The sequence below is a fragment of the Lingula anatina genome, chromosome 9 (assembly GCF_051362555.1).
Source record: "Lingula anatina isolate TDL-2025a chromosome 9, LinAna3.0, whole genome shotgun sequence".
Classification (NCBI taxonomy): domain Eukaryota; kingdom Metazoa; phylum Brachiopoda; class Lingulata; order Lingulida; family Lingulidae; genus Lingula; species Lingula anatina.
The window spans coordinates 12,156,817-12,183,323 of record NC_141775.1 but is presented as its reverse complement, the minus strand read 5'-3'; the positions used below and the strand labels follow the sequence as shown (position 1 = coordinate 12,183,323).

Here is a 26,507-nt window from a genome sequence, read left to right as displayed (position 1 = left end):
TTTCCATTTATTTGTTTATCAGTTTGGTGAATTTAATTGGGATATTCACTTTATATTTTTCAGTGGACGAGGAAATTAAGACCGAACATTTCTGGACAGGTACAAAAACAAGAGTAAAATGCACCAAGAAAAGTGCACAGAGCAGCTGCAGCATCCAAAAAAGTTTTCAGTTTAAAAGCTCGTCGGGTATCTGTATTACCTTTCTCTAGTTGATAAATATCCTGTTATAAAATACATTTAACTTAAACTTAATAACATCTAGTCTTGTGTTAAAATGCGTTTTCATAAGACGATAAAATGATTGATTTAAATAAAAGAAACCTGTTTCTTTATTTGGATATTAACTTATATTTATGTTTGCTTTATATATTTACTTTCTTTGAGGGAATGCCTATGATTCTCATGGAATATGTAAAATTTAAGGCTTATTTGTTACTCAGTAATTTGTGTTTCTGTAGAATTCTATTAGAGACTGAAACAAAAACACTTGATTGAACTGAACATTTTCTGTTTCTTCTCGCCGTTTTATAAATCATGCACGGCATGAATGGGATGTCTGTGAATTCGCAATTAACGTGATAAATCTATGTTAAGTTCTTTTGTCATATTCTCTTTTGTTGGCAACTTAGGAATAGATCCATAAGTGGCATACTGTGCATTTTAGATTGAATGCACAACATAAGTGTTGTAGACCTAAATATAGCAAGAATTCTATTTTCCTAGCGCTTTAAACTCTTTCCCATAAATGACCACGGTATACCATATCCAAAACCGCTTATACCCAAGACCCCCCAAACAAAGTCTACATTGTACATATTTAGTTTTTAAGCCACTCTTGGAGGGGAAACAAAGACTGTTGAATTGCATTAGTAATAGAAAAATGAGCACGAATAAGAGTTTATACAATTACAATTATTCCAACGGTTTTGGGTAGTGTACTATTTATGTGAAAAGAAACGATCTTATATAAATAAGCAATTAGTCACCATGTTGCGTACTCCCCTTCTTCGCATTTAAAACGCTCATTCCAATTAAAAGTAGAGTTTTTAATGTTCTGTTTATATTAGTACCTCAATTGGTGAAAAATGATAAAGAATATCACCAATAAAACAATAATGAAGTTTTAACTATGTTCGTGATCGGTCTCATTAGAGAAACAGCTGCTTTAGAAAGGTGAGGGTGAGAATTAGCTTAGAATTTTGATAAAAAACTACGCAATCGGGTTTGGATTCGTTCCATAGTTTTATTCACCAGCCGAGTCAATATCTCTTAAAAGGGACGGGGTGGGGCTCAAATCTCCCGCACCCCAACATCGCATCTGCATATTGCCACAGGAATTAAAGCGTGAACGAAAAGGAACGTACATAATTTAAGTCAATCAAATTATGTGAGCTGTATTGGGAGGAAAGTTTGGCAATACTTTTAGATAAAACTTATTGATATAGACACGACAGGACTGGGGAAATTGTTCGATCTCAACGCATTTCTGCGTCTGATTTCGATGTGCTTTTGTTTTTAGTCATAATTTCAGTGCAACTATACAAGAAACAAGACAAAGTTCCTCTACTGAATACCAGAATGTTGCCAATTTTTCAACACTTTAATGTATTTGACTTTTAATATGTGTTTGTTTTAGGTTGAAATTTTAGCAGCAAGAAAAACAAAACAAAATTCTTTGACTGGAAATAAACAATCCTGCCAACTTGGCAAATCTTTAAAATGTCATTTTTCCAGACCAGTCAATGTCAGTCTTACGTGCGTCTTAAAAAACACTGAGAAAAAGTATCATGTACCATAGGCCTGCCTTTTGATCGCACAGTGTGCAATTATGCCAAGGAGAGGAAAAACAAATGACGTAACATTCAATGAACCGTGATTCGGCAATAAAATAACCCGCTTCTTCCCTTAAAACAGTTTGGTGCCCCGACACGCCTTCACCGCCGTGTAACCCGCACACCGAGCGCTGCCAATTATTGGCAACATCTCGTTCGCACTGTCGAAATCTCGCGGATAATGTCGCGATCTCGGGCATAAAAGGCTGGCAACGCGTCAGCTTGCCGTGATTTATAACGCCGTCTACACAGCGCTGTAATGTTACAGACACCTGTTAAAATCGTTTTTGAAATGTCTGCGGTCTGGAATCGCCGTGAAAAATGCACAAGACGTGAAGTAACCCCACGCTACAGACAACTGTTTTCTTCTAAACAATGAGGACGGGGCCACAAGTGGAAAGCTAACGGAAGCGCTAGCCATAGACAAGTTTATGTTATATTAGAAATAATATTGAATTAAAGAGACCACAGGAACCGGGGCGGTATATTTTCAAGGAAATGAATCCATGAAAGCATTATTTAAGACGCAAGACGATGGATTAATAATTGGCAGATACCAAAAGAAGTAGACAAGATAAGAAGTCATTATTAGCTGATAGCGTTGCTAAGGGGAGAAATCAGTTATTTGAAAGGTAAGTGATGCGTTTGGGAAAATAAGATTCCCTGGGCGGGTTTTTGTTTCTTAATATAAGATGTGGTATTGTTTAAATGTTTCTGTTTTGATAAAACCTCTTGAAATAATATGTGGAAATCTGTGTGGTAACATCCCGCTTGTTCCAGACGCAGTAGGGCGATCCAGTGATTGTGACGACGTGGGTAAATTAAAACCATTCCTATCGCCATATTCAGCTATGAAGATCACAAAAACACACACAGGAGCTATAAATGTCATTTTCCCCTCTTTTTATTAATTTTGCTACAGTAACATTACTTGTAGCAGCACGGTTGTTTTGTTTATAACCAAGAATGCGAACAACTTGAAAACAGATTAATCAATAGATGACTCAAAGCACGTATTTCGAATGTTTCTTTTAATATGTGTCTATGAAAGACGTGATTTTTTAAATCAAGTTTGATCCCTTGTACTTTCCCCCGTTTTGTAGTTTGGCAAAATGTGGAGAAGCAATTGATCTTCTTCTCAAAGATATTCAGATATAATTAGCATATAACTAAATGTAGTGTACATCTGGTTAAAAATTTCACTATGCTCTGTTTTACCGCTAATTGCCTTAACAGAAGTAACGGAATCGGCTAGACAGACGTTTAAGGGATAATAAACAATTTTTATGATATTTTCGGGGGACTTCATCTGCAAGAGGAATGCAGATACAGATATGGGTAGTTTGTCTAAAACAATTGGAGTCAAGGGGCCATTCGAAGAATTCTGACGCTAAAATTAAGTTATTGATTAATTTAAATATTAGACCCCTGCGATATCGATAATTCTTTTAAACTGACAATGTATTCCATTTTAAAGTAAAACTAAAATATAAGCAGACATTTTGTACCACATTCCCGTCTCTGATACATAACGCAGCAATATAGCCACTTAATAAATAAAATTAACGATTAGCAATAAAAAGAAAAAAAAAGAAAGAAAGAAAAAAAAACAGCTCCTGTTATTGCAATAAATTCAAGTATTTTGAGATATATGTACAGTATATAAAGAAGAAGTCACCCTGTAAGGAGACTGTTGGTGGTAGAGGGTCTGGAAGATTCAATTTCATTGCTTGCATGACAATTTCAATGGGTTTGTACAGGAACGTGTTTTCATCGTAAAATGGGTAATTGATAGCAACAACGACGCAGTACATGTAAATATGAATAATAGGCGTTTTTCCAAGGTTATATTCAATAATAATATTTTTATGAATGCCATATATATATATATATATTTTTTTTTTTCTTCTTCTTCTTCTTCTTCCTCTTCTTATCAACTTTTGCAGCATATCAGTCTGTGTCCAAAATATAATTTGAAGCGAAGAAAAGGGCGGAAATTCACTTCCCTGCTTATACAACGCATACGGCCAACTGATTTTCCCCTGTCGGCGAATTTGTGAAGCAATTAAACGTTAAAAAGCTACAAGAGTGAAATACCAGAGTAACAGCAATACTTTTGCGGAAGTTTACTGTTCACAGAACAATGAATTATGTGGAAATTGCATGAAAGCGCTTACTGCAAAAGATTGTGTTTCATAAATCAACTTATGTGAATACCTCTAGCACCACTGAAATAGTGCTTTAGCTCTCCAGATCTCTCACTAACTCACAGGCGTGTGTTCGGGCTTACTGAGCAAGAATCCACTTTCCTTCATTAACTCTTTGTGTCCCGTGATTTTTGAAGTCACAGAAACGTAGCACATGGATTGGGAAACCTTAGGGTGGCCGCTTGGTCACGTGAGGTTGAATGAACCTCGATTTACGCATGCCGAAGTTCGCGAAAGGACATGGATTTTGCTTTTATTATAGTACCTATCGAAGATTTTAAATGAAAAAGGCCTGTCTTTTTTCAATATATTAGCTTGAAAAGAGTTAAAACACTGGTGTAGGTTAATGTCTCTTTGTTTTGTTTTTAACAAATACGTTTTTGCAAGCAGCTCAAAGAAATAGAAAATATAACTTGTAAAATTACGTGAAGTAATGTGCATGAGCTTTTTTTCAGAACACTTCAATTTATCAAATCGGTGATATAGAGGGTAAAATATAGGAGTCCACAACGGAATGTTGTATGCATCCTACTGCAACACACCTCTTTGACTGCCTTTCAAAATTTTTTGAAAAAAAAATACAAATTATAAAATGCCGTTAGTTTTAATATCCATTTTTCCCATAATGTACACCAAATTAAAAAAAAAACAAACATTATGCACGCCTTCCGTTGAAGTGAACAGGCGGACCGGCCATACATGTAGCAGTTTGGATAGAAATGTTTTCTTTGAGATTTGAAGTGTTTGCATTCATTGACGAATGGCACAATTAAATACTAGTTTCTGCCACAGTTCCTTGTAGATATGTAGCAGTTATAAAATCGGTTGGAGGCCCTTTAGTTTGCCAAATAAGATCAAAAAGGAAGAAAAAACCCTTTTTCTTAAAGAGTTCTAAGAAATCTTAAAACGCAGTCGCATCACTTATCTCACTCTGTGCGCAGCTAAAAATAGTCCTAGTATGACAAAATGGAAGTACTAAAAGTATGGCTCTTAAAATATACTCAGGGATCATACAGCTTTTGCTTATATTAAGATTACATTACACCAAGAAAAAATAATACAACAAGATTTATCGAATGCCATCAATGAATCATAATTTCGAGATTGCGATGTTATAATTGAAGAAGTGCTACTGGGATGTGTCATGTAAAAGGAGCGAGGGAACTTCCGGTTCTGTTGGAAGATTGCCACCCGTGAAATCTTGAGTTCATTGACATTTTGGTGGAACGGTTTTTTTAAATGAGTTATGATTAAATCAACTGTACTTCAATCTGGAGAATGATGTACCGTTAGTACCTCAGCCGACTGCTGAAAAGCCTTTAAAATATTCTAGACAAGTCAGCCCTTCCCTTTTTCTTGGCCTTTTTTCATAAATAATCATTGCAAATTGGCTTACACCACTCAGTGTACTGTTTGTTCAAATCTGTCAGTTTTGATGCTCTGTGAAATAAGATTTTTGTTATCTCTTGTGCAAAATTTGTAGAAAAGTAGGCCTAAGGTGTTTCTTATAATGTGTCTGAGCGTATTTTATCTATGACGCATGGCATCTCGACGCTTCTTCATCCTAACTTCCGGAGACACACCGATGAGGCCTTTTGGCGAATGGTTGAAACGCCATAACTTATATACCCTTATAGATAAAAAAGCAAAAACAGTTAAATCTCTTTACATTTTCACTCAGTTGTGATGTTCTTTTACAGAACCAAGATGGCCGCAGTGTTCTTGTTGGTGATGGTGACCACATCTAGCGTCTTTGTAGCAGGACAGGACGCCCATCCGCCGGTAAGACAACTGTTCAAAGAACTCACGATCAATAAATAAATAAATAAATAAATAAATAAATAAATAAATAAATAGATTTCCCATCCAGCCCCGTTGTATATGGGAAACAGTTACTCACCATGCCTCTATCGACATATACGTGGTCAATAATTTTACATGAATCTCATAATAGATAGTGGAATACCCAGTAAGGTTATATATATATATATATATATATATATATATATATATATATATAATTAGCTGACATATGATAGTTGATGGTCTTTTTTTCTGTGTGAGCTGCATACAGCACTTTTCGCAATATGTGAGCTGTTCAAAGTTAGTATGACTTATTATTATTATTGCTAGCTCCAAAGTATCGTGTTCCACTCAGAGAGCCACACGTGGTGTGAGTCCAGACCAATACAGCAGATTTTGACACAGCCGGGATGTGAAAGTCAGGTATTGACTGAGGGGAAAAACTTTATACGCAGGTATAGGCTAGGGGTAATGGGGGTGGGGATCCAGACTCATACAGCAGATCCTGACACAGCCGGGATTTGAAAGTCAGGTATTGACTGAGGGGAAAAACTTTATACGCAGGTATAGGCTAGGGGGGATGGGGGCGGGGATCCAGACACATACAACAGATCCTGACACAGCCAGGATGTGAAAGTCAGGTATAGATTGAGGAAAAAACTTTAGAGGCGTATACGGTATGGGGTAAAATGGGGGAGGGGGGCAATAGGAATATATTTATGGTAATATGGTAGGTTGCGTCTCTAATCACTTTTTCTAAACAAGTTTAACGAATTTAACCACTGTTGGTGATCAAAATTTGGTCAGACGTTCTATGTAACATTAAGGTAGATCTTAAGGTTTTGTTTTAAAGTGCGTCATTCGGCAAACATTCGGCTATACAATTTATACCTGCTATTAATGAAGCCATCTGAGCTTCCTGACCTGGGTAGAGCCATATGTATGGCGTGCCAGCACTTCCATCATCAGTTCTTTACCCGCTATACTTTATTCTCTCCATGCCAAGCCAAGAGACAGGAGAGTTATCCGTCCTACGTATTCATTATTGCGCAATATTTTACCAAAATAGCTTTGGAGTGAAGAACACATGTGCTTAGACTGACTACATTTTTCTATCGTTACAGAGTGTCGAAAATAAAGTCTGCGTTGGCCAATGCTACTCCTACTCCGTGCCCAACACCTTGCCCAGTCAGAACGCAGGACTACTGCAGAGGCATGACGTGTGTAAGCCAGCACGAGCACGATGGGAAAAGGTGAGAAATGAATCTCATGTAGGTTTTGTGATTTACATGTGCTAACCACCATAAACTCCACAGATGGCAGTGTAACAAAAAAGATAAATAATTCTCTTAATTCATTTTCAACGTTCAATTTGTTTTTGATTTGATGTCCTAATGGCCACAATCAAATATCATAGTCCCGTGATTACTTTGATGACGTTTTATAAAACGTCTCATATTTTTGACGTCACAGACTGTCCAGTGACGACACATCATTCTCCATCCTCCAGGTGACGCTTCAGTGTGCAAATGGACACATGCTGCCAAAGTTTGTCCAAATAATAGAGGAGTGCGCATGCGCAAGTTGCGGCACATCTTCACGCCAGACAGGTTTAGGGACGCAAGACGATTCTGAAACCAAGCAATACTCTCCTGAGGATGAAGGAAGGGATTGCGATAGCTGTGATAGCGACATTGTGTTAGGTGTGGCAGAGGACTCAGAAGGTGCCCCCGACGCAAAGACACTGGATCAACTGCAGCGGGATTTTCCACCCGAAAGAACGGATTATTCGTTGGATAATTTCCTGATTCGGCAGGCGCAGGAACGAATGGTGGAATTGCGACAGATAAAGCGGCAAGAGAACCTCACCGAAGCAGACGATCACGTTGATTTTACACCCGATTTCAGAGCCAACGTGACATCAATCAGAGGGCGTATTCGGGGGCGTGGCTTAGATGCGTTGCTAGGTAGCACTAACGTGACGTCCTATAGAGGACAGGGAAAGAGGCGTGGTCTGACCAGAGCAGCAAGACGACGTTTACTTGTCATGCTGGAGAGGAGACGAAAGCAAAATGGCGAAAATGATGACAGCAACGACGAAAAAAGTGTCACAGGTTACGAACATTTGCAACGATCTCTTTCCCGTAAAAAAACGTTGTGAGCCCCCCCCCAAAAAAAAAACAGTTGCATGACATGGTCAAATTGGTGTTTAGAAAAATGAAATACTCTCTGACACCTAATATTGATATTCACCCGTGACCATGTAATTCATTCGCTGTTGTTTTAAATGGTCCATTTTTAAACTTAAGCTCAAAGCCGATAGTAAATTTTATATTTTAGTTAGATATAACGTATTTATTATGAATGCAAAGCAGAGTATATCATAAGTTATAAGTTAATCAGTTGCAATTGTGAATGGCACGGTTCAAATTACACTTCCAATATACCGATATTTTTTATGTGATGCCGAAATTTTTTCTTTTAAGCAACGTTGGAGAATGAACATAAAGTGCAATTAAATTATTATTTACAGTAGTAAACGACGTGCAGTTACTTGTATTTATTCGTCGTTCTGTCGTTTTAATTATCAGCTATTTTTCGTTCATTTTATATGATTGGACGGATGTTTAATTTTCTAAGGACCAAAATGGAATTTTTCGCTGTTGTTTACGTTACAGGCTAGGCTTAATTATTATTATTCTACTGGTATCACAGCTCCGGCTTGCTAGAATAAACAGCTTCTTAAAGTTATAGTTATAGTTTTGTCTATATAGCAGTTTAGATTGGAGCAATTTCTATTCTAATATTTCAACTTTTCGCTAAGGCTTTTGGAGCAGTACGGTATAATGTATAAACTGAGTGTTTATCTTTAACAGTTTTAAAATGGAGTTCTCTACTATGCAACAACTGGAGAGCTTTGATGATTGCTAGGGTGTCTACCCCTGGTCCCATCTGAGTAGAAGTACTTTCATTTATAACATAAATTGCTATTCCGCTCTTTTTTTACTTTCGCTGAGGTATGGACTCTGGCAAAAACCACCAATTAAGCTGCAAATGCTGGTTCTTCAAGAACATATTGTTTGTATGCCTATTGAACATCCACATATATGAATAAAAAGATGCATTAATTAAACGTGTTTTTGATTGACCACAAAGAACTATTTATATGTTAAAGGGAGCTATGCAAATCGTGGATACAAGTGCACTGACGCGTGTAAACATTGACCTCAAGTAAACTGTAGAGTTTATAAAGAGGTAGGCGGGCGCCATGTTTATTTTACGTCGTAGGGGAAATACCGACACCAAGGGTTAAAACTAAAAACATACAAATAACATGGAGTGTAGATATGTATGGAAGGTCACTTAGCCTCATATTAAGATGCATCATGGGGAGGTTTATTGTAAACTACAGTACAGGTATGACATTTATTCTACAAGCATGGCGTTTATTCTACAAATGCAGCTTTAGCACTAGCTGGAAGTCACTTCGCCGCTCAGCGGCAGTTAAAATGCAACCTGTACCATAAACCACCGCTTTTGGCAGGTGTGGGACCTGGCAGCGCAGTGGTGGTGGTGGTGGTGGTGGTGGTGTTTGGGGGGGGGGGGGGGGGAGAGAGAGGTCGGCACGATGTACCGTCAAACTGAGGTTATTCATGGCCGACAATTATTTCAGGCACTTCAGTAATCCGTGACCTTATAGACACATTAACACGTTACTTCCATTTGTCTATTAATGTCACCAAGGACAGCAGTGTCCGCTGCGTCCTCTGCATGGTCAGCGTCACGCGTGTCGTGCTATAGACATTGTCGATATCATGGTCAAGCAAGGGCAATGTCCTCCAGGAAATCTTGACCAGGGTCCGGCAGGGAGGAATACGCTGAATCCCATAGGTGGCGCTGCAAGGAGATGTCATCGCGTCTGACGTCTTCTTAAATAGTATAGACATGAATGATGCTCCCAGTAAAGTTATGGGAGGGATCTATCTTTATATGAATCAAGTGCTCGTTTATTTGGTGAAAACTACAGGGTGCCCGTTAAATCTGAACTCACAGGTAATATCACTATCGATAATGTACAATAGTATTTTTCCTTCTGTTTTTTTTTTTTTTTTTTGCCGTAAACCCTGATTAGTCCGGTTGCTTAGGGCAAAAAAATGGCCAAATCGTGACACAGCGGATAAAAGCACCAAATTTTGCGTGTGGGTACCTTTTGACATACTTAATCAAATTAGAGCCGTAGCCCACGGAAAAAATTCACCGTTTGGCCAAAAAATCCAAAATGGCCGCCAATTTGTGAAATTTTGTAGAAATATATACATATCTATGTTGATTTTTATCAAATTAAGTATTTTCTCAATGTTTTCCACATCCTTATTACCCATATTATGCATATGTGTCAGATAACAAACTAGTGTCCTTGGACTTATTGAAAAATCCAAGATGGCCACCGTATGGCATAGGAATACTGGAACATGTACAAGGGTTTTCAACTAACTAATGCCAACTAGGAAGATGCATTGCCCACTATCTAATTAATTTTGTTTCATATTACACAAATAATATATTTGTGGTGAGTAACTAACTTTTATTCACAGGCAATTCGAGAAAAATCCAAGATGGCCCCCATATCAAAGGAATATTAGTATACACATAGGACTTCTTCTGCCATGGAGATATAATATTAATTGATAAATAAGATTTGTTTCTGAGTATTTTCCACATCTTTTTAATTCACATAATATATATGTGATAAGAATTTTATGCGTATCCTTTTTGAAAACAAAACAAAACAAAATGGCTGCCATTAGCCATAGAAGGTGGGGTTCAGTTAATACCTGCGAGAGATAGGCTTACAAATAAAATGAAGCTGAATTCAGTGGTTATTCTGTTTTTTTAGTATTATTATCCCATGATACATATCTGTTAGGTATTTAATGTCCATATTTTAACATTTTGGGGAAATCCAAAATGGCCTTCTTTTCCCCATAGGAAAACTGGTGTATTAGATTTTATAGGCACTTCTAAGGCAAATGAGGGTAATCATGATATTTTTTCAAAATACTTAAGGGTATACACTTGTTACCCACCAGATAGATATCTAAAAGTCCAAAAAGAATGTGGGAAATACCGAGACACAAAATTCATTTTATATTGAACCCAATGTCTCTCTGGTAGTAGTTGACTGTACTATTCCTATTGTGAATTGCAGCAATCTTGAATTTTCTCAAATACGCAAGATGCACACTTGCTACACACCAAATTTATAAAGAGTAAGGTTAATAAGGATGTCAACATGTTTAAACATCAAACGGCTTTATTTCATGTTGGAATCAATGTCTTAACTGTACTATTAATTGACACCTATGTGCATTTGAATGATATATTCCTATGACAACTGGCAGCTATCTTTGGTTTTCTCCGAATATTACTCAAGGATACATACACTTTCAAAACACACAGAGTCTTTCATAAGGATAAATAGGATATGAAGAACATTTAAAAACGACCCAAAGTTAACTACATTTAAATTGTAACTACTGTATCTCTAGCATTATTTGATTATGTGTTCGAATATTCTAATGACAAAAGGCAGACATCTTGAATTTTTTCAGAATACCCAAAGATACACACATGCTACAGACCAGGTATACATCATAGGGGTAATAATAAATGTAATGAAAAACATAAATTATTTTAAAACAAACCCTTGGTAATGTAATTGTATAATGAACCATATGCCCCTCTAGCAGCAATTGAAACCCACCCATTAGTATTCCTATGTTAAATTGTAGGTATCTTTTTCTCAGAATATCCAAGGATGCACACTATTCACCCACCAGATATATATATCATAGGACTAATAAGGATGGGCAAAACTTTATAAGCAAACACAAATTCACCCTGGCAGTAGATGAAAAGCTATGAGTGTGCAGTTGTAATTCCAGTAGTATTCCTATGGCCAGTGACGACCATCTTGGGTTTTCTCAAAATGATCAAATATGCACATTTATTACCTGCTAGATATGTATCACAGTGTAATAATAATGTGTAAAACACTAAAAAAATAAACTGAATTTGATAGTGAATTAGCTGGCATTATTCTAACCCTTTGTAATACTAGAAGTATTCCTATTACATATGACGGCCATCTTGGATTTTCTCAAAATGCCCAAGAATACTGTTAGTTGCTCACCACAAACATATTGTGTGGGAAGAAAGGATGTGGAACACACTCAGAAACCAGCTTAATTTGATAGTGAAAAATTAATCTTTCCAGTTGCCATTAGTTGAATCCCCCGTATACTAGAATTCCTGTGGTACATGCAGCCATCTTGGATTTTCCAAAATGCCCAAGAACACTTCGTAGTTACTCACCACAAACATATTATGTGGGTAACAAAGATCTGAGAAACAGACTTAATTTGATAGTGGACAACGTATCGTTCTAGCTGGTAATAGTTGTGCACAAGTATTCCTATGGCTGTTTCTATGGCAAATGACAGCCATCTTGGATTTTTTCAAAAGGTCCAAGGGAACTTGTTTGCTATCTGACATATATGAATAAAATGGGTACTAAGGGTGTGGAAACCTCTGAGAAAATAATTTATTTGATAAAAATCAATATAGGTTTGAACATATTTCTAAAGAATTCAATAAATTGGCGGCCATTTTGGATTTTTTGGCCAAACGGTAATTTTTTCCGTGGGCTACGGCTCTAATTTGATTTAGAATGTCAAAAGGTACCCACATGCAAAATTTGGTGCTTTTATCCGCCGTGTCACGATTTTTTCCCTAAGCCACCGGACTAGATAAGATTATCTTGAAACAAAAATAGTGGCAATCACATTGGAGATGTTATTTCTTTATACTTCAATTCAAAATATTATCCTGTGCCTTTCAATCGAAAGTGTACATTTTCGTCTCGGTGTTCAGACTCGTAGGTGCCCTGTAGAACTGTGCCGGTGTGACAGGAATGGAAGTCCTAGGAATGGAAGTCCAGACTCCCATATGATTAGTACAAGTTAGGGTTAGATGGAGTATTGGGATTAGTATATTGAACGAATGTCACCTGTACAAAGTAATGGGAAGCGGTCTACGGTTCCTGGAGGACTTCCATTCCAGTTACGCTGGCATTCAAGTGAGGACAATGCCACCTTAAACACGTACGTCAAAAACCAGGTAGGCCCAACGTGTCTCGTGTCACGTTGATATCCACGCCTGTTTTGCTAAAATGTAAATTTAGTGGTGTGAATAGTGTAATAATGAGGGCTGTTCTGCTCATGATTTTCTTGTGAAGTTTTCACATAGATAACTTAGGGAACGTTTACTTAGGATTTTATTGAAATATTTGCAGTTGGGTACTTCATTTGTTGGAGAGTCCTCCTCCTTTCCCGAGGGAATAAAAAAACTATATCGATAGAATAAGTAGTGTTCACCTTGTAAACGTGCACATGGCTTATATAAAAATCATTCTTATAACCTAACCAGTAATATCAATTATGGTTTAGGGACACTTTTTATAGATAAACGGACATACACGAACACAAACGGAAAGAGACGAACACAATACACTAACACAATCACAACCTTACACATACACACACATGTATGTGACAAGACTATTTAAGAATAATTATGGATTTGACGAATTCCTCCCTGAAATGCGTCAGCTGAAAATTTCTTTTGTCGCACATTTGGGAGTAGGCTTACATCATAATGATATCACATCGACGAGAGAAAACTCATTATTTGACCGGTAGATAAAACAATAGTTTATCAAGATATTATTTAGTTTCAGTTTATGTCCACTAACTGTTGCCTGTATGCTGGGGACCAAATGAATGCGGCAATATAAAGTGACATTTGTGCTGTTGGAATTCACGGACATTTTTACAGAATCCAACATGACTGAGACTTAACCAACACCATGTTTCTGACCAAAGCCAAGGAAACCGTCCACCTGTGGTCTGACGCCAAACTTCGCTACGTCCACTGCGCGGGACTGTGGATCGGATTCTGGTTGACCATCGTGTCCGTCGTCCTTCTGGTGACCCTCTCCGGCGTCTATGCTAAGGGCTACTTTGATATGCAGGCCTTCGAGAGACTGAGGTGCACGGTATGGGACATATACTATCGATTGGACGAGGTGAAATGTACTGGGTGTCAGCGCCACCTGATTGTTAATGACACGGTGGTGTGCGCACGTGACCGGAACCACACTTTGCCCTGTCTGCTGGTGGTCGTGACGTATATCTCGGGAAATGGCACGCGGAAGGGGTATCTCTATGACGACCTCGTGGCTATGGATTCAACGTCCAGGTCTAAGGTAAGGGGAACTTGTGCTCCTTTCTTTATTTAAATCTCTCCCTGTGTGTGTGTGTGTGTGTGTGCTCTTGTGCACGCATTCTAACCGAGGACACACACCCGCCCGAAACCCACTAACCGAGGACACACCTCCAACCGAGGACGTCCTCGGTTGACATAAGCAGTGGAATGCATAAAGGGGCCCATTTCAAGTTAGGTGGTGAAATTTGACGCTATTCTGAGCCAGTCCTCGGTTATGCTGTATAGCGCGGGCCAAATTCCCGCCACGAGTGTATCAGAAATACTGTCCAACTTTTTGTCTGAAATCGGGCTATACACACGCGTCCTCGGTTGTGCTGTTAAGGGCGGACCAAATTCCGCGTCCTCGGTTGTGCTGTAAAGGGCAGACTAAACTGAAACTAATGTTATATCTCAGATGTCTATATATTCAGTAAGTTCATATTTTTAAACTAAAGGTCTTTTTTTTTATCAAATTAAGCTCTCCTAGGCCGTTACGTAACTACATAACTATCATCGCACTGTACATATTACGGCACGCTTCTTTATTAGTAGGCCTACAACTGACTTGGAGTGGTTTAAATAAAGAAGAACTGTCTGAATTTGTGGCTCACTCGGTAGATCTTAGGACCGACAATCTTTTGAGGGTGCAAGAATTACTCTGAAGTATCAAATAAACGTACCGGTACGTTAATTAATTTTCCAAATTTCTTCCCGCCGGTACGCTCCATTTTCACCCAGTACGCTTATTAATTTTTCAAAAATCTTCCACCCGGTATGTTTATTAAATACATATTGTACCGGTGGGAAATTACACAAGTACAAGTCACGCTTTTTATTTTCTTAAATTGAAGTATAATGAGAAGAAAATTGAGATCTCAACTCATTACCGACTGTTCTACCAACAGCACTGGAAAGTAGGTCAAGCGGAAGTCGCTCTCTGAACACAACAGTACATGCGTCACCTGATTTCAGTTCCTATAAATAGACGTGCTTTCCCTTCAACAGTGACAACTACTCATGTACATCGATCGAATGATGCAATGTCGCAAGGTGATAGGATCATATTTATAGCTAAGGAGGTCATTTCAAGTGCAGCAAAGAAGTTGTGCCTGTTTTCAAACGTCAATTATTTCATGCCGATTTATGATTTAAACGATGTTAAATCACATTTCTATGTAAGATAAACCCTTAGGAGTTTACAGGTATGCAAAACGAACCTTATATCTGAGAATAAATTTACTATGAATAACGTCTCCGTATGGCTCTCGGAGGCGGCTTAGGTGCGACATATCTGGGTTTTCGGCCCCTGACGATTTTGAAATTTAACTCATATATATATATATATTAAGATAAATTATAATACTGAGTGAATTTTACCTGGTGAATTTTTTTTTTTTTTTTTTTTTTTTTTTTTTTTTTTTTTTTTTTTTTTTTTACAATGATCAATAGCTAGCTTTTTTCTTTCTCTTCTTCTTTACTTTTATTTATTTATTTCATTTTTTTTTTTTTGGGGGGGGGGGAGTGGTGCAAAGGTTTTTTCCACCCAGTACTTTTATTCCATCCAGTACTTTTATTAAATTTCGAGATTTTTTACACCCAGTACTTATATTCCATCAGTACTTTTATTAAATTTTGAGATTTTTTCCACCCAGTACTTTTATTCCATCAGTTCTTTTATTCGATACTTCAGAGTAAATGAAAAGGGTAAATGGATCGTCCGTAGACCCCCTTTACACTGGGGCGGCGTCCTTTGTGCGACCAAGAAACTGGCATCACTGTGGTCGTAGAAAGGAGGTACAAGCATTGCTTTGGTTGAAAAAAAATGAATATTTGGTGATTGGCCAGTTGTCAGAAAGTTAAGTATTATTATTTTGTACTCTCAAATGATCCGTACTACAGGACGCAGAAAGGACGCTGTCCAGTGTAAAGGGCCCCTTAGCTAACTATGAATTAATCTACCCCTGACAGTTTGAAGAAGGCTATGACATTATGAAACATTTATTATTACATAATGGCTCTGCGAACTACAGTCACTTCTTTTCACCTGTAGATCTGACCTTTTGTTATACACCTGGCTGCTAGAATAAATACTAAATCTAACAACTGAAGTGAAATTATATTTTGAATGGGCCCCTGTCGGTCCATGTCGCTAACACAGAGCACACATATTCATAAACACTGCATATTTGCAAGAACCGCTTTGTGAAATAAAAAAAGAAAAAAAAAGACGCCCCGACAATTACGCGTCCTGATATATAGGCCTACAGTTCGGATATGCACACGGCAAAAACGATTAAGGGTCCGTTCCCAGATCCTATCGTACTAACTATGGATCGATCTCTTCCAGAAGGAATGCTATATAAATTGCAATCAACGTAATCAGTGTGATCTGGCCAATTTTACAAAGTTGCTGTTTTTCCCTTTTCTCAGCATAATATTATATGCGATGCAACATTTTAAAGAGAACCGATAGGTCTATTTTCATGAAACTCACAGAACTGATGAATATTAGTTAAACGCAGGTCAAGTTTGAAAATCTTCATAATGGGCTGCTATTTTTTTTAAAGAAAATTTGCTGTTGTTTTTGCTTTTTTTCAGCATACATGCAACACTGTAAACACAGTTCAAGGAGAAGCAATAGGTCTATTGTCATGAAACTCACAGAACTGATGATTATTAGTAAAAGGGTTGTCAAGATCAAAAATCGACATATCCGGGCCATTTTTTGTCAAAAGTTATGCTGTTTTTTTTCTGCCATTTTCAGCATATAAGTAACACTGTAAGCACATTTCAGGGAGAACCGATAGGCCTGTTGTCATTAAACTCACAGGAGTGATCAATGTTACCAATATACAAATCAAGTTTGAAAATAGGATTGATTGGTTGAGTTTTGTGGAAGTTGTGCCTTGTTTTGATATATATAAGTGGTTTTCCTCAGATTTGATTGTCAGGCATGTTGACAGTTTCGTTATTGAACTAACTAGATATGTAAATATGTTAGTGTTTGTCTGAAATTTTCTGCATCTTTACAACATTGCTAGTTGATTATATAAATATGATGGTAAACATGTTATCATGTACTGTGTAATACAGTGTCTCAAAATGGAGGCAATTGGGTGATTATTTTCAAAAGTTTTGCATTTTTTCTCCTTTTTTCATTGTACATGCAACACTGTAAACACACTTCAAGGAGAACCAATAGGCCTGTTTTCATGAAACTCAGAGAACTGATGATTATTAGTAAATTAAAAAGAATGATCAAGATTGAAAATCAGCATGACCAGGCCCTTTTCTTTCAAATGTTATGCTGTTTTTTTTTCAGCACATATGTAACACTGTAAGCACATTTCAAGGAGAATCAATAAGCCTCTTTTCATGAAACTCACAGAAGTGATGATTATTAGTAAAAGAATGGTCAAGATTGAAAATCAGCATGACCAGGCCCTTTTCTTTCAAATTTTATGCTGTTTTTTTTTTTTTTTTTTTTTTTTTTTTTTTTTTTTTTTTTTTTTTTTTTTTCAGCATATATGTAACACTGTAAGCACATTTCAGGGAGAACCAATAACTTAAAGCCTGTTTTCATGAAACTCACAGAACTGATGATTATTAGTAAAAGCATATTAGTAACACTGTAAGCACATTTCAGGGAGAACCGATAGGCCTGTTGTCATTAAACTCACAAGAGTGATCAATGTTATCTATATACAAATCAAATTTAAAAAATAAGATTGATTGGTTGAGTTTTGAGGGACTTCAGCTTTTATTTGTATATAAGTGGTTTTCCTCAGATTTGATTGTCAGGCATGTAAACAGTCTCATTATTGAATTAACTAGATATGTAAATATGTTAGTGTTTCTCTGAAATTGTCTGCATCTTTACAACATTGCTAGTTGATTATATAAATATGATGGTAAACATGTTATCATGTACTGTGTAATACAGTGTCTCAAAATGGAGGAAATGGGGTGATTATTTTCAAAAGTTTTGCATTTTTTTCTCCTTTTTTCAGTGTACATGCAACACTGTTAACATATTTCAAGGAGAACCAATAAGCCTGTTTTCATGAAACTCACAGAACTGATGATTATTAGTAAAAGAATGGTCAAGATTGAAAATCAGCAAGACCAGGCCCTTTTCTTTCAAATTTTATGCTGTTTTTTTTTTTTTTTTTTTTTTTTTTTTTTTTTTTTTTTTTTTGTTTTTCAGCATATATGTAACACTGTAAGCACATTTCAGGGAGAACTAATAACTTAAAGCCTGTTTTCATGAAACTCACAGAACTGATGATTATTAGTAAAAGCATATTAGTAACACTGTAAGCACATTTCAGGGAGAACCGATAGGCCTGTTGTCATTAAACTCACAAGAGTGAATTGATCAATGTTATCTATATACAAATCAAATTTAAAAATAAGATTGATTGGTTGAGTTTTGAGGGACTTCAGCTTTTATTTGTATATAAGTGGTTTTCCTCAGATTTGATTGTCAGGCATGTAAACAGTCTCATTATTGAATTTACTAGATATGTAAAATGGGTTGTTTGACAATTTCTGCGTCTTGACAATATTGCTAGTTGATTATATAAAAATGGTGGTAAACCTGTTATCTTGTATTGTGTAAAAAAAGTGCCAAAATGGAAATTAACTCGTATCATTGTAGTTTGTCAGATTCAATCATTCACAATGTTCGGAATGGAGGAAATTGGACATTTAAACTTGTTATATTGATATTTTTGCCATCTCAACAATTTTCTTAGTTGATCATGTGAAATGGCAGTAAACTGTATTATTTTATGTAAAAAAGTTAAAAATGGAAAGAAACCCATTTCAGTACAGTGCTCTCTTGTATACATTTAGCATTTTCAAAGTATGACTTTGGAGTTCCATGAACCTGAAAACCTTTGCTAGTCACATTTTCTGAATATTCATGATACTAATATTTTATTATAAAAAATAGATGATCATTATGCTGTTAAGCATTATATAATATTGCATCAAATTGGAAGAAAGAACAATTTTGGGTGCTGCTGGCATGATGTCCTCAATTGTAAAATTGTGTACTATGCAAGTCTGTATCCAATGGACGACACTTTGTGTTATCAAAATATAAAATTCATGATAATAAAAGAGTGCTAAATAGAAAATAAGCATTATGAAAATAAAATGTTTGAAAACGAATTTCTTTGGTCTTTTATTTTATTTCATCAGTATCCTTTCTTTTCCTAAATTAATTGATGTTTTATCTCATAATCTTCAATTCTAAAAAAGTGGCAAAGCCCAGCATTAAATATTGTATAACTGTTCATTTAATCATCACCTCTGGTGTTATTTTGGAATTTACCTTAAATATGAAAGAATTTCATAAAAATGTGAATTGCTGCAAAGTAACGCTATATAAAATTTGCTTTGCATTAAAAGTACAATCATTATTACATGTAGATGCATGCATGTCCTCGGTTGTAATGTGTAGTGTCTGTACGTGTGTGTGTCCGTGTGTGTCCTCGGTTAGAATGTAAAATTCTTGTCAGCAAAAATTAGTTTTTATAAAAAATTAATTTATAACATTCATACTCGAATAGATTTTACCCTAAATTGAATGTTTTTATTTTGATTTAACCAAGGAATAAGATGTCCTCGGTTGTATGGTGTTGTGCTGATGTCCTCGGTTGGTACACATAGACAAGTATGTGTGTGTGTGTGTGTGTGTGTGTGTGTTCATGAGTGCGCGCGTTTCCGTAGGTGCACAAGGTAGTGTATGTACAGGTACTACATACTAGTATATATGTACATGTATGTATGTGTGCAACAGATGCAGAGTTACTGGATCCGTGATTGAATGAATGTCCTTTTGAATATTGAGATCTTATGTAACAAAATCCAAGGACATGATAGAGCGGGGCAGTCCTTAGACCTCTTCCATTTGTGGTCCCAAAATCCAAAATGAGAGAGAGAGAGAGAGAGAGAGAGAGAGAGAGAGAGAAATGAGTGTTTGTCTACCACAGGTAGACAGCAAAATTACTTCATTAATTTTTTTTGCTTTCAGTGCTCCTACACCCCTGCCTGCCAGGAAGACCCGACCAAGGAATGGACAAATTTACGTCACTTCCGGGACCAATATGACGCACTGGGGTCATCTTTTGAGTGCTACCAAAATCCTGCAAATGCGTCACAATTCATAAGACACGTTGTATGCAGCGAAGCCTGTGCCGTCAACGTAATACTGTGGCCTTTGCTTCTTACCATCGCCTCCTTCATCCTGTGTCTTTTTGGCATTCTTTCCGGCCAAGAGCAAGACCGAAGAGAGCAGTTTCTTAGAAAAAAGAGGGCCCCCTGTCGGGGTTGGGTACCCGGATGCACAGCCTCTAACAACGTGCCCTCTGTCAGCACTTTGAGCTCTACCTTGTCTGTTCACACCGCGGCGTCATCGCGGACATTAGACTCCACGTCGCGTAAGTCTATAATAAGCGCGTATTCGGAGACGCCTGTGTGACGTTACATTACCATGTGACTCTCCGTCAAAACGAGTGATCAACCAAAGCTTGTGTGAGATATAGTCTATAGATACTATTAACCTTCTTTTTTCTAGATTATACGTTCATGTAACTTAAAGTTCATGCGAGCTTTCAAACACCGCTGTTGTCCTTCTCAAACAGATGATAAATACAGTTACGGGGGGGGGGGGGGGTGTAACTGATGCACTTGGCATTATTTTACCACAAATAATGAAGCTATAAGGGGTCATCATCTTTCGCAGCTTCTGGAGGGACTGGGCCAGACAACGAAGCTGATTATTTAAAGTTCACATAAGCAAGAATCCCCGCATAGATCGATCGATTCTACTGATTCGATAACTTAAAATCTGAACACAACCCAAATATGATACACACAGTGTATGCACGAGGATACGGCATTCCTGCGGCACCTGGCGGCAGTGCCAAGTCCTTACCAAAAAGAGCAAAAAAAAAAGGACGAATTGTTCACATTCGAGGTAGCCTAAAATAAGCCCAAAACTTATCATTTTAAATTTAATAATACAGTGAATATACGATCCGAGCATAAAGAAATATCATTTTATTTACATCCATTACAAATAGAGTATGTATTACATAAGCGAAACCCCGTGTCAATAGCGTTCTTATTACACACATGCATGTATGATTTATTACTAAATAAAAACCAGCTGAGATTTTATAAATGGTATCGTTATGAACCTTGTCCTACAATATTTCAAAAGTCCATATACGAGGCCATGATTTCAATGCCAAGTATATGTTGTGCATGAAGACAATATTTTACACAACAAGGAAGATGGACTTCCTTTCCACCATGTTGGCAATTGTCGGCCATTTTGAATTTATTTCCATTCACTCTGGCCCCTTATCTCACTGTGGCTACGTGAACTAAAAACGTTTATTTTTTTTTACTAGTCTGTAAACAGTTTTTGAAAAGAATCCACTGCTGAATGCGATCTACCGTGACGTACCTTGCCATGTCAAATTATGGACGCGTTAATGGTTATTTTACAAGACCACCTTTTCATTTCCACTAACAATGTGATTGTATACAATTTTGGCGGCAGGTTTAAGTTAGCTAGTGCTCGTCTCTGTTTTCCAATAAGACAAGTTTCAGTCTTTTCCAAAAAATATCTCTTTTGCGGAGCCGCATTTCTGGCCAGTAAAGACAACGGCAATGACGTATCATTATCCCCATGGGCTGCGGTAGTTGGGTTTTATCAAAACCTTTTTCGAATATGAAAATAACCGAGCGAATACTACCTTCAAAAAGCTTGGTTTTGGCCAAATTCAGTTCAAAATCACAAACTTCGCTTCCCAGAAAGTTTTCAGTAATCCAGAAAAGGACACTATAACTGCCGTCCATGGCTCCTTCAACACTTTCTACAATAGAATTGCCGGGAAGGAAATTGCGCTCGTGGATACAAAGACGAAAGTTGAATTGTTCGTCATTTTCCAGATTTGGGATCAGCTCGGCAGCAACCCAGGCCGTATCCAATAAACTATAAGACACAAAGGCATCGAATATTTTTACAAGGTTGACGTCAGCATCTTTTGCTTTCTTAGCACAGCATTGCCACCCGAACCTGACGACGAAAGCAAATCTTATGTCCCATCTTGCATAGTAAACAATACCAGCTATAAGAACTATGAATAATGCCAGTCCAAGGACACTTACCACCACCTTCGTCGTGTTATTATCACACTGCCACCAGTCAGGTTTGAACTCAGTGATAGGAATTTTGTTTGTTGAGTAAGAGCCAAAGCAAAACTCGACTGAGTCCTTATTGTCAAGTCGTTGCAACCATTGCTGAAACAACCGTATATTGCAGTCACAGATGAACTTATTGTCCCTCATTTCAAGTACATTTAAAGACACTAAGCCACCAAAGGCACCATCTTGGATAATGGTAATGGAATTGGAGTTCAATCTTAGAGTGTGGAGTTGTTTCAAGTTTCTGAATAGTCCCTTGGGAATTGTCCGCAATTTGTTGTGTGAAAGAATCAGAAGTCTGAGACGCACCATAGAGTCAAACATTCCCACTGGTAGTTCAAATAACAAGTTATTACTTAAATCTAAGGATATTAAATTGCCAAGGGACTGAAACATAGCAATGAGTATAGAGACATTGGTGGAATACAGTCTGTTATAATTCATGTGTAACTCTTGCAGATTTGGCATTCCTTTAAAGTAATCTGCTCTCCGTATGTCACAGTGTAGGTATGCCCCGTTTCTAGACAGGTCCAAGATCTGTATATATTGTAAATCCTGAAGCTTTAGCTTTCTCAAGTTGAAGGTGTTAGTCATTAAATCACTATTTGAAAGTCCACTGAGGGTGAGCCGTTCCAGGGAAGACAAATTTTTGAAGACAATTTTTTTAATTTCCTGGGGCTTGTTAGGCCTAAAAACCAGAGTCCTTATATTTGAGTGATTTTCAACGGAATAAGTCGCTTGCAATTGCTTACTATTCACAAAGATGGAATCGAACTTGTTTACAATATAAAGTTTCGTTAGGTTAGGGCAGATATTGAGTGTTCCTTCCAACAAATCCGTGTCCAAGTTATTCTGACTGAGATCAATGTGCTTTATTGTGTTTCTGAAAGGATGTAGGGCCGGTAACGGGAACGATTGTATGCTGCATGAGTCCAACTTTAGTTCAGTAAGCTGAGGCTGGTGCTTGAAAGCTGATGGTTGCAACAGTTTAATATGATTCCGTCCAAGATTCAACTTTCTGAGAGATGTATTTTGAAGAGACGAGAACATGGTTGAACTCAGGCTATCAACGTTCAAGTCTATGCTTCGTGCAACTAGGCTTGTTATTTTGCTCTCCCTTAAACTCAAAGTTAAATTTCGGAACGCTGGACAGCCGATTGTGGTGTTTTGGTTTTTGGACTGTTTAAATTGTAATTTGCATAAAGGATTGAATGATACCGACAGTACACCAATGTGTTTCACATCAATAAAAGCATCGTCCCAAATGTGTGTGATTTTGTTTTTATCTAAATACATACTCAGTTCACTATACCTTAAAAGTGGTCGTAAATCAGTCCTAGATATTTCAGTGATTCGATTTGAGTTCAAGTCTAGGACGAGCTTTTTGCGGATTGTGGTGTCTGACGTGTTAATCCGAAAAGTATGTATTTTGTTATGGCTTAGAACTATCTCACTTACATAGCGATTTTTAAATATTGCTTCTGGGATATGCTGAAATTGGTTGTCATTGAGAAATACCTGTTTCAGCTTGTTATTTGTTGCAAAAGCATCCATTCTTACTTCTTTTAAAGCAATTCCCTCTAGAAAAATGTTTGCCAAACTATCCAAACCTTCAAAGAGGGACGTTGACAGTGACGTCCCAAAGATTTCTCTATTATAGGACAGATTAATAGTCATTAGAGACTCCAGCGATTTGAAGATTTGATCAGATGGATGACGTAGATTGTTGCGGCTCAAATCCAATACTTCTAGAAGGCCAAGACCGTAAAACGCGTCCTTATTCAGATAATATATATTGCATGACCTTAGACGCAATACTCTCAGCTTCGACAGGAACTGGAACTGTTTCATATGTATTAGCCTAAAGTCATTGTTCGAGAGATCAGCAACATTTGTAGTAATCGGGAGATCTTCTGGAATCGCACGTAGATTTCGTCCCAAGCAGTTTGCCAATGTATCGTTTCTTGGTCCGTGGTCCACGTGAACGTCACACTTGAGGGTTGAAATAGTTGTCGTTTTTCCCAGTATGGCCGCCCAAAGGGAAACCAATACATGTATGAGTAAGTACCCTGTGTGGAAACTGGCCCTAGACATTGTTGCGCTGAAAATCAAAGACGAAACATGTAAACCAAGGCAGAAAGTTGGCTGTGTGTGTGAATAGTAGTTATGTTAATCTACATGTATTAATGTGCATATAAAGAGTAAGAAAATTTGAAACAAAAATATTTTTAAATGTAAATATAAAAAAGGAACACGAAAAGCTGTTGCTCGGTATGATACTTACATTGTGCGTGAGTCTGTTGTAGAGTCAGCAAAACAATGCGTGAAATAAAAAATATTAACTAAACGAAGGAAGACTGAAATATTAATACTTAATCCACTGCCTGTCTATCCACTGTGACTAAGGGAGCATTCAGATAGACAAAGCGTACTAGTTGGGTCGGCTCAACTCTGAGGGGCTCTCGCTAAGTGCAGTTGGCAACACAGATTGACACCCTTAGTTAGTGATTAACTTTTATGTGCGTTCGGCTAAATTGCTTACTAGCTGCTCGAGGAGGGGCGTCGGAAAATTACTTTGACTCCACTGATTGAAATTAGATCCCCTGCAGAGTTGATCCGACCCAGCTAGTACGCTGTTTATATGTGAATGGGGTCTAACACCTCTCGAAGTAACCAATCCAAACTGAGAACAACCCAACGCACATCAACCCACAAATTACTTGATGAGAAGAATTACGTCCATTAAAATCAGCTGTAGCTAAACACAGCGCCCTCAGATATTTCGCTATGGTCTTTGATTTACTCGTGCCGTTCCGTTACGATGTAGGCTGTAATTATATAATTAGAGTTTTGCCACATGTTGCTGAGGCAGTTTTGTTCCCCGCGGTCCTGGTTTTCTTCAAGGGTGGCTACCACCCTTTGCATAGTGGCATCATTGCTCAATTTCATACGGAAATTGGTCTGAAATGCCATAGTAGAAAACCACCTGAAATTTTCTCTCTGAGCCTAAAGGCGCTATTCACCATGAGTAGTTTACCTTTGTAAGGGCTGAATTAGGCAATAATTTGTTTTATTTCCTTTTGTTTGTTCCCTTATGCAAGCTCTAATATTGTGTCCCTTTTTAAAGAATTTATTAACGCCCTCCACATCAATGGTTTTCTCATTGTTCATCCCACAGCTTTTATAATAATTATGTTCGGTAGTCACGCACAGTTCTCAAATTTCCTTACACAACCATTTTTTTTCTGTGTTTAATGCATGTGTTTTGACAGTGTCCTTTTTTTTCATATCCCATTCTATACGTTCTTTTTCGTCTTGGCAAATTCGTTGTACAGTGCATATTTTTGCCTTTCTCCACTCTGATTCAAAGATACATGTATTGGGGAAGATATGGCGTAAGTAAAAATGTACTGAAGTAGATTCTTGGGACTAAGATCAGTATTTTTCCATATGGTACGGGTCAGGGACCCAATCCGACATTTCATCTTTTAAAAGAAAGAAAAAAAAAAAAGAAATAAGAAAGAGAGAAGACGGGGAACTTCATGAATATGCATGTGTATGTAATCGGTAAATGAAAAGTAACCAGAGTTGAAATCGACCAGGGACTCGCCCGTTCTACTTGTTAACAAAACATCTCATCAGTAAGGCGCTATTACAGCGATAACGGTATCTTACTTCAATATTTCATTAATTGTTTTAAATAAGGCAGCAACGCTGTCAAATGTACAGAAATAAATCAGGAGAAATATCAATTCTCAGCACTTTTTTTACATAATATAAAATGACCAATTTACTATCATTTTTATATGATCAATTAACAAAATTCTTGAGATGGTAAAGATATCAATAGATAAATATTCGAAATCGGCCTTCATTTAATGAATATTCATCAGTTCTGTAAGTAAGAAGACAAAAAGTCAAATAGTTTTTCACTTATCGTCATAACACCGAAAGTGCTCGGCGACGACGGCGACAACAGACGCAGGTGACAACAATATGTGCAGACACAACTTTGTCTATACATAACTAGAAAAGCACTCAGAGAGCGCAGACCTCCGCCAAGGCAGCAAAGTCTCCATCCCATGCCTTTTCACCCCTAAATTTTCGATATTTT

The 26,507-nt window shown here is 37.3% G+C and overlaps 3 protein-coding genes across 4 annotated transcripts; 2 read left to right on the top strand and 1 right to left on the bottom strand.

Annotated features, from left to right (window-relative positions):
- Positions 1-1,921: 1,921 nt before the first annotated feature.
- On the top strand, positions 1,922-8,007 carry LOC106166071 (uncharacterized). Its single transcript, XM_013544492.2, has 5 exons — positions 1,922-2,464; positions 5,740-5,821; positions 6,173-6,265; positions 6,967-7,095; positions 7,353-8,007. The coding sequence occupies exons 2-5, from the start codon at positions 5,747-5,749 to the stop codon at positions 8,001-8,003; spliced, it is 948 nt and encodes a 315-aa protein (XP_013399946.2). The 5' UTR covers positions 1,922-2,464; positions 5,740-5,746; the 3' UTR covers positions 8,004-8,007.
- A 1,096-nt stretch (positions 8,008-9,103) lies between these two features.
- Positions 9,104-21,253, top strand: LOC106154597 (uncharacterized). Of its 2 annotated transcripts, none has more exons than XM_086995963.1 (3): positions 9,104-9,259; positions 13,739-14,168; positions 20,211-21,253. In XM_086995963.1, exons 2-3 carry the CDS (start codon positions 13,770-13,772, stop codon positions 20,655-20,657), a joined length of 846 nt encoding a protein of 281 aa, XP_086852089.1. In that variant the 5' UTR covers positions 9,104-9,259; positions 13,739-13,769; the 3' UTR covers positions 20,658-21,253. The 2 variants fall into 2 exon arrangements, with proteins under 2 accessions (XP_086852089.1, XP_086852088.1); XM_086995962.1 differs by having other exon boundaries at positions 13,635-14,168.
- On the bottom strand, positions 21,231-24,769 carry LOC106166033 (toll-like receptor 4). Its single transcript, XM_086995961.1, has 2 exons — positions 24,678-24,769; positions 21,231-24,494 (listed from the first exon to the last, which is right to left on the bottom strand). The coding sequence occupies exon 2, from the start codon at positions 24,485-24,487 to the stop codon at positions 21,758-21,760; it is 2,730 nt and encodes a 909-aa protein (XP_086852087.1). The 5' UTR covers positions 24,488-24,494; positions 24,678-24,769; the 3' UTR covers positions 21,231-21,757.
- Between the last annotated feature and the right edge of the window lie 1,738 nt (positions 24,770-26,507).